Source organism: Lynx canadensis, chromosome C1 (genome assembly GCF_007474595.2).
Source record: "Lynx canadensis isolate LIC74 chromosome C1, mLynCan4.pri.v2, whole genome shotgun sequence".
Classification (NCBI taxonomy): domain Eukaryota; kingdom Metazoa; phylum Chordata; class Mammalia; order Carnivora; family Felidae; genus Lynx; species Lynx canadensis.
In genome coordinates this window covers 187,957,315-187,966,082 of record NC_044310.1, presented here as the reverse complement: position 1 = coordinate 187,966,082, position 8,768 = coordinate 187,957,315, and the positions used below count along the sequence as shown (strand labels likewise).

General features: G+C 35.9%; 1 protein-coding gene across 2 annotated transcripts in view; it reads right to left on the bottom strand.

The window, feature by feature from the left end:
• Positions 1 to 2,962: 2,962 nt before the first annotated feature.
• The window catches only part of NOP58 (NOP58 ribonucleoprotein), a 34,205-nt gene continuing 28,399 nt past the window's right edge, over positions 2,963 to 8,768 (bottom strand). For both annotated transcript variants that reach the window (XM_030325811.1, XM_030325812.1), the window contains 5 exons: positions 8,522 to 8,656; positions 8,268 to 8,329; positions 6,425 to 6,558; positions 3,658 to 3,827; positions 2,963 to 3,229 (listed from right to left, as the gene is read on the bottom strand). In XM_030325811.1, coding sequence (XP_030181671.1) covers positions 3,179 to 3,229; positions 3,658 to 3,827; positions 6,425 to 6,558; positions 8,268 to 8,329; positions 8,522 to 8,656 — 552 coding nt within the window. In that variant the 3' untranslated portion in view covers positions 2,963 to 3,178. The remainder of the gene's footprint in view (positions 3,230 to 3,657; positions 3,828 to 6,424; positions 6,559 to 8,267; positions 8,330 to 8,521; positions 8,657 to 8,768) is intronic.

The window sequence follows — 8,768 nt, the reverse complement described above, 5'->3', positions numbered from 1 at the left end:
AGATATTTGCAAATGATGTATCTGATTAAGGGTTACTATCCAAAATATATAAAGAAATGATAGAGATGCCTGGATGACTCAGTCGGTTAAGCATCCAACTCGATTTCCGTTCAGGTCATGATCTCACAGTTCGTGGGTTCGAGCCCTGCACTGGGCTCTGCGGTGACGGCAGAGTCTGTTTGGGATTCTCTCTCCCTTTCTCTCCCTCTCCCTTGCTCGCATACTCTTTCTCAAAATAAACATTTTTTTTTTAAAAAAAGAAAAAAGCTCATGAGGAGGGAGGAAAAAAAAAAACATCAAAAGTGGCATTGTTAATTTTTTTCTAAGGTAAATTCTACACCCAGCGTGAGACTCAAACTCACAACCTTGAGATCAAGAGTCACATAACTCTACTGATTGAGTTAGCCAGGGACCTCAGCATTCTTAATTTTGCTTTCTTCTGAATGTAACAGTTATGAAAAACTTAGTTAATTCATCCACAGGTCATATCCTCATCACTACACAAACACTAAGGCCCTACTATATTGCAGAAACCCGGACAGGTAAGAACACACAGGGAAGGTCTACAACTGGGGAATGAAGATATTCAAGGGATGCAAAAGGAAATTAATGGCTTTAAAAACTCCTTTAAAAATTCTCACCTTATTCTTAGAGCAACCCAGTTTCAGACAAATCTGAGAGTTTAAGTAATTTGCCTGAGTACCTTACTATATATCCTAAGTGTGGCCTCCAACAAGAATCACCTAAGAGCTAACTAAAAATTAAGAATCTTAGGCTCCAATTCAGATCTACTGACTCAGATCTAGTTTATCAAGATCCCCAAGTGATTTTTATGCACGTTCGAAGTTTTAGGTACTTGGCCCTAATGCCCATTATTCTAAGTGGTACAGCTGGGATAGAGGATGGGCCTGAGCCAAGTTTTAAAAAATGGCCTTAGAAAAGCAACAAATGAATAAAGAACTGCAGAAAAGTGATCTGAGCTTGGAGTCTGGATTGAATACAGCTTATCCAAAATCTTGATAAGCACACTGAAGACCCAGAAAATAGTAGATATAGAAATACTTTCAGCCAAAAAATATAAATTTCCTTTTTTTATTTTTGAGAGTGCATGAGCAGGGGAGGGACAGAGAGAGAGGGAGACAGAGGATTTGAAGTGGGCCCTACACTGACAGCAGAGAGCCCAATGTGGTGCTTGAAATCACAAACTGCATCATGACCTGAGTCAAAGTTGGATGCTTAACGGAGTCACCCAGGTGCCCTATATTTACATTTTTGAAGGGAAAAATGTGGACTAGATCTTTTTTTTTTTTTTGAGAATCAGGAAATTTTGATTTTTTAAGTATATGCTCAATGTGGGCTTGACCTTATGACACCTCAAAAGCCCCATGCTCTATCAATTGAAGACAGCCAGGTGCTCGAGAATCATTAAGTTTTAAAACATTTTATGTGGCACACTCACAGAAATTCAAGTTTTCTATCAAAATTAGGTATATAAAATTCACCTGTGCTTCCCATTTCACATTTAGATTTCAGGCTAAGATCCCAAGGCTCTTCAATAGAACAAGCACATCATTTTAGCACAAAGAACCAGAATCTACCTTCAGGTTAGTGTTTCAAGCAGTTAAGACTTTAGTGCTTAACAAAGCTGATGGCTCTGTGATTCAACGAGGTTTTTAAGTTTATTAGCATTCTCAAGGTCTATCTTGTTTCACATAAAAAGCTTTTGACCATAAAGCCCTTTGCAGGGCAACTTTCATCAAAAGCTGTTAAAAATCTGTTATGTTCCATATCAAGAATGTGTCTGGGGTACTAATGAACCATGCAAAATGATAACATTCTCTTAGAAGCAAAATAATCAGCTTTATTATACAATTGTATCTAGGGATGGCTACCTGTACTTCATGTAGCATATACTCTAAATATCTAATTGTACTTACATCTCTGAAAATTTCTCTAATTTTCTACAAACCAATGTTGGTGGAGAGGTAAAGCTGACCATCATCTCTAATTTCCAAGTGAGAAACTAAAGTTGAGGGGCTGTGGATTTGCTCCCAGTTACATGAAAAGCAGAGGTGGAACGCCAAGTTATAATCATTTCGGCTCCTCCACCTGTTGGATGCTTATTGAACCAGGCTTTAGCATCATGCCTGTGGCAAACACAGGGATGCAAAACCTAACAGTCTTATGAAACTTGTGGCTGCCATGATTATAGAGCTGTCAATCAGGCTGTTGTTCACTTACTAAATACTGCCATTTTAGAAACAAAGACTGCCCAGAGGGCATTTGTTGGGATAAGCACTAGGTGATATATTTAAGTGATGAACCACTAACTTCTACTCCTGAAACCATTCTCACACTATATGTTACACTAACTTGGATTTAAATAAAATTAAAAAACTAAAAATAAACTGTTTCTCTAATAAAAAAGACTGTTCTTTGGTGTTCTGTATCTTGGTTTATACCCATGGACATTTTATTTTTGGTCTTGTTTTCTTGTTATTCCCCCATTCTTTACTATAAAATTACTTTGTGTTATCCTTTTAAAATTGTCAGTTTAGAAAAAAATTGCATCTATGATAATTACTTTGTTGCTCCATTCAGAACTCTGAAGTAAATAAAGTTTAGGAACACAATTTTTTCTTTCTGAAGAGATACAGAAAAGTTGTGCTCACTTAATTTAAAAATTTTGAACACAAAACACAGCTTTATTTAAATAAATACAGAGGCGGAAAAATAGGAGAAAAGGAGAAAAAGAGTCCGAAAAGGAAAAAAGAAACATTAGTGTGAGGCTCTCAAATTGGTCCATCTACATGATCTCCCAAAAGGCTAAGTTTCAAATTAACAAGTCACAACTCTCACTTCTCAGCTTTAATTATCAAAGCAATAACCCATCAAATGCTAGATAGAATAAAGGGCCAAGGCTGTCTACCTAAAATACAGAGATCACAGAACTGCCTCAAAATACAAAGAAAATATTTTTATTTGTATAACAAAGACTCTAAGAAATGATAACATAATCAAATTATCAGAATTGGTGTCAAGACACAAATAGGTTTGGAAAGCTATAGATGATCAATCACTTTGTTTCATCCAACGTTCTCTCAATTGGAGAGCATCTCTGATATATTCCTGACTGAAGTGTGATGTATCCAGGTGATTCAAAGATGGTTCCCTTCAATTAGTCCTCATTATCTCTCTTTTTTTTCTTTTTCTTCTTTTTCTCTGGACTCTGAAAATAACCAACAAGAAGTCTTTTGAAAGAGCTATAAATGTATGGGTAACAATAACTTTTCCTATAAGAACAAAGGAGATCTATTTTCCTTAAAAATAAATTTGGGTTAAAGATTAAAACCTAAAAATATAAAAACCACCTCTATGAGAGTGATCTTTAGCAAAAATATAAAAACAAAAAACCCCAAAAATATAAAAACCAAAAGTGATCTGTAGCAAATCATATTCTTTCTTTCTCAAGGCAAACCTATTTTGCAATAAGATTCTATGTTTAGGAAATGGCTCTTTGTAAAAATATCATTTTTATTTTTACTATTCCATCATTGAAAACCGTAACTGCTTGCTCATTTCTGATAAAGAGAATAGAATAAAATACAGAGACCCTGTCCATACCAACAAAGTATTGGCAATTAAAAACAAACATACAGGAATTGCTGTGCTAGTGCACGGTTCTTCCTCGGAAAGTGGTTCCTCCTTAATGTGTTTCTTTTTGTCCTTTTTCTTCTTCTTCTTCACAGATGTCTCCTGTTCTTCCACCACTAGTACTCCTTCCTCTTCTTCCTCTTCTTCGGCTGCTACTGTTGTGGTTTCTTCAACTGAATGGGTAAGTATAAAGACACAACAATTAACATTGTGTCAGACCTCACTTCCCCCACCCCAAACTTTTGGAATCTCACTTTCCCCCCCCATCATTCTGGTTAACTAGCCAATGTTTATTATAAAATTCTGTAAGTGGAAAGGTCCTTGGAACTCCTGCCTAGTCCATTAACTCTAACTTAAATGATATAAAGCTCAAAGAAATTTCTCATGAGATCAGGTAGCTACGTATAGAAATTAGGAATAAAACACATTGAAACTATTTTTGCAAACTGTCAATTATATTAGAAATGATTAAGAGTTTATGCTCCAGAGTTAGGACACTTGGGTTTATTCAACCTGGTGGGACCTGGAGAGTAAGTCATTTGACTTCTGTAAACTCGTATTAGTCATCTGTAAAATTTAGTGATGTCTACCTCACTGAATGATAACTAGGACTTAATGAGATAACATATAATACTTGGGGCATTAGAATGAGGACTCAATAATAGGTAGCTATCATTAGAAACTCATTCACCTTTAAGGGAAAAAAAAAAAGTCATTCACCAAAAATTCATTTAGCACCTACTAAATACCAGGTTGTATTCTACAATTTGAGATACAACAAGGCATAAAACAGACAAACTCCTTGTCCTTATATATCTTTTATTTTAGGAGTAGAGAAAAAACGCAAAATGATACAACTATACAATATTTTACACAGTAATCAGTGCTAAAGGTAAAAATAAAGCAGCAAGGGGAACATTGAAGAAGACAATGCGTATGGATAGTTTAGACAGGGCAGTCAGACAAACACCTGGAAGAAGCAAGGGAGTGAGTGAATGATGGAAAAATATTATCCTGAGGAAAATTTTTCCAGGTATAGAGAATAGCAAATGCTAAGGTTATTTTGGGAGAGAAGGGGAGTTGGCAGGTTTAAGGAATAAGGAGGCCAGTGTGGCTGCAGCAGAGTGAGCAAGGAGTAGGACTGAATCAGAGCTAATGGGTGTCACGGTGGCTGCTACATTAAGAACAGCAGTGGTGGATATGACAAGTGGTTAGACTCTGGATATATATATATATATATATATATATATATATATATTTTAATGTTTATTTATTTCTGAGACAGAGCATGAGTGGGGGAGGGGCAGAGAGAGAGGCATACACAGAATCCGAAGCAGGCTCCAGGCTCTGAGCTGTCAGCACAGAGCCCGACGCAGGGCTCGAACTCACAAACCGTGAGATCATGACCTGAGCTGAAGTCAGACAGCTAACCGACTGAGCCACCCAGGTGCCCCTGGATATATTTTCAAAGTAGAACTGAATTGAAAGGATTTGTTGCCAAAATAGGGGTGTGTGGCTGTCGACGGAGCATGCAACTCTTGATCTCGGGGTTTTAAGTATGAGCGCTATACTGGGTGTAGAGATTACTCAAAAATATAAGTTCTAAAAAAAAAAAAAAAAAAAAAAAAAAAGGATTTGTTGCCAGAGTAGGTTTTCGAAGAGTGAAAGTTAAAGGCCAAAGCAACCAGAATTGCTATTTATAAGAAAAATAAATTGGAGAGCAACAGACTGAGAGTAACAAGGATCCACGAAAGTTCAAGTTTAAAAAGCTTACTGGATGGATATACAAGTGAAGATACAATCCTGGAGTCTGGTGTTTCAAATGCTAATTAAGGGACCTAGGGATCACCTTACTGTTCAATAAGTAAACAGAAGTGTAGAAGCTGAATAACTTGTTTATGTTCTCTTCAGCCAGGGTAGGAATTCCCATTTGCTGATAGTATACTTTTGACCACTAAGGTATTTAGAAACCAAAAATTAAATCAGTCATTATTTTAATGCATGATACTCTTGTTGGACTAGTCTGTAGGCATTCAACACAAGAACTGCTAGTAAACAGAATTACTGGCTTATCAACTTTGCGAGACAGCCTAGTTCACTGGAGAGCACCTATTAAATATTACTGTAACGGCAGGCTACCCAATGTTATTACTATAGTCCGTTCTATGTAATAGAAACAATGAAGAAAACCACTGCTGTGAATTCTACCCTTAACTATATAACAAAAATACTTCAATAACGTAGAAACCATAAGCATTTTTTTATGTTTTAAGCTATTCTCAAAATAGCTCACGTGGTAGTTAACTAAAGTTTGGTACACTTAGCACAATACAGGATTCCACATATTGAAAGAAATGCTTCTCACATTCCTCTATGAAGTCTGATATATCTAACAGTACCTGAACTATTCCCAGAGAACATGGCAGCTTATTAAAACACCATTAGCTTTCAATATGGGTGCTTTTACAATAAAGTTCAGTGGCATGTACTTTCCCAAGATTTCTGAAGTCTGTCTTTCTTAAAAAATAATATAGGGGTGCCCGGGTGGCTCAGTCGGTTAAGCATCCAATTTCGGCTCAGGTCATGATCTCATGGTTCATGGGTTTGAGCTCCGTGTTGAGCTGTGCTGACAGCTCAAGAGCCTAGAGCCTGCTTCAGATTCTGTGTCTCCCTGTCACTCTGCCCCTTCCCCACTCGCATGTGCGCTCTCTCTCAGAAATAAATAAACATTAAAAAATATATAAAGAACATTCAAAAAATTTAAACTGACCTTTAATTTTAACCTTGGCTTTTTTTGCCTTCTTTTCAATAATTTCATCCTCTTTATCTACCTGTTCTATCTTGCGTTTCTTAGAACAGGTTGGGAGTGTGGAGTCACCAGAAGGATCATATGTCTTCACTTCACTGAAAGAGCCAAATTATAGAAAATTTCTACAAATACTTGTATGAAATAATTCTAAACAGATTTAAAGGAAATACTAGTAGATAATACTTACATAAGCATACAATGCTGTTTTACTTTAGTGGCTGTGGGGCAGTTTATGAAAACTAATAGTTCCCAAAAGGTAAAGAGTTTTTACTATTTTCCAAGCAGATCAATCAGACTTCAAGAGAAGTGGGGAACTAAAATGAATTTTGGTTTAGTAATCAATGTAGTGACTATGGTACAGAAAAACATTCAATCAGTATGGGGAAAGATGGAAAAAAAATCTCTTTATACCAAATGACTTCTAGAAAGGAAAAATTGAAGCAATTCAAGTTTTAGAACATAGGGCAATTCAATGAAAACAACAACAACAAAACAGAAAACCCACAAAAAACCTAATCAAGTTAATACAAAAGACTTCATCACAAAATCCCAAAAGGTAGAACAAGCAGGGATACATATGGATAAACATTCCCTAAATAAGGCAACATTTGCTTTCGCTCTAATGTAGCAGAAAGAAAAAACTGAAGTACTAAGTGCCTAAGAACTAAACCTCATAATTGGTGCTTTAAGACCATGTGTTTAAAGTCCTAAGATCATGTGTTTAAAGTCCCATGGTATGGGAATATTAAAAAATTGTTCAAAACAAGCTAATGAATGTTTCATTTTTTAAATTGTAGACTTGTGGCTGTTTAATTTTTATAGATTAAAAACATTTAGAATTTAAAGAACAAAGATCCACACTTATCAACTAAACACATCAAATTAGACCTTGAACAGAATAAAGGAAAACAATTTTTCTAAATGTGTACACTTACAGACATATGAATATATATGGTAAGATGTTATGGTATTTTGTTCTCCTTGCCCATTTAGAGTTTAAAATTTTACTATTAAAATTCTTAGAAGGGTTACAAGAGTCCTAATGGAATTTATGGGTTAATGACGAGAAACATTTTAAAGGCTCCTGATACATACTGTCAAACTGCTTCCCAGAAATGTTGTACCACTCTCTACTTCCATCATCACAACCTTATCAGTGTTGAACATTACCTCAAATAACAAGCAAAATACCTCTCCCTACACGTATCTTTTGTTAATTTCATGGTGGTCTGAATACTTTACTATGCCTCTTAGTTAGTTTTAGACTTTTCTGTCTTTACATCTGAAAATGAACAAGTTAAATATTAAGAAGAAAAAAAGCCAAGGGGTGCCTGGCTGATCAGTCAAAGGAGTATGCAAATCTGGATCTCACAGTCTTGAGTTTGAGCCCACGTTGGGTATAGAAAGCCAAAACAAGTATGCTATATGTGTACTTAGTACAACAATGTAAAAATATGTATATGATTAAAAATTGGGGGGTGACTGGGTGGCTCAGTGAGTTAAGCATTCGACTCCTGATTTCGGCTCAGGTCATCATTGCACAGGTTCGTGGGATTGAGCCCTGCACTGGGCAGCATGGAACCTGCTTGGGATTCTCTCTCCCTCTCCCCCTTCCCACACTCTCTCTCTCTCCCTTAAGAATAATATAAAGTTAAAAAAAAAAAAAGTAAATATGGAAACTGTAAGGAGCAAAGAAACAATTAGAGACATTGAGGTGTTTACGTTTATAATAAAAAAGTGCTGTCAAAAATTATAATTTAAATAAGCAGAAACTGTTCATCCATCCTCCCCCAAACGTACTCACCTTTTATGTTCGTATTTTTCTGTTTTTGCTAATGCTTTTCCTGTTCCACTTATTTTCCTTATCTAAGAAAAGATATCAATTTTTGGTAAATATAAGGGAAATTGTTAACAGCAGAAACAAAAAATGTTGTTAGATATGCTGAAATGTTTCATAAATAAAGCTGCTTAGGTGAAATAATTAAGTACATACACTTGAAGTTTATTAATTTTTGATAGCTAACACTTCTGCAATAATAGGCAGGATGTGGTTCTTACCCCTCTATCTTCCAAGGTCCTCAACCTGGCCTCTAATTTGGCTCTGTTCTCAATTCCCATTGCAGAACTGGAATCTTCACCAAAAGCATCATACCGGATAGCCAAAACAGTTTTGGCTGCCAGCATTCGAGAAATCTAAAAGAGAACTTGAAGTTAGAGGCATTCAAACTATATTCCAAGTTGAGATATAAAAATCCTCAATAAGTTATCTATGAGAAAACTAGAGCAAGTCATGAACTCAATCATT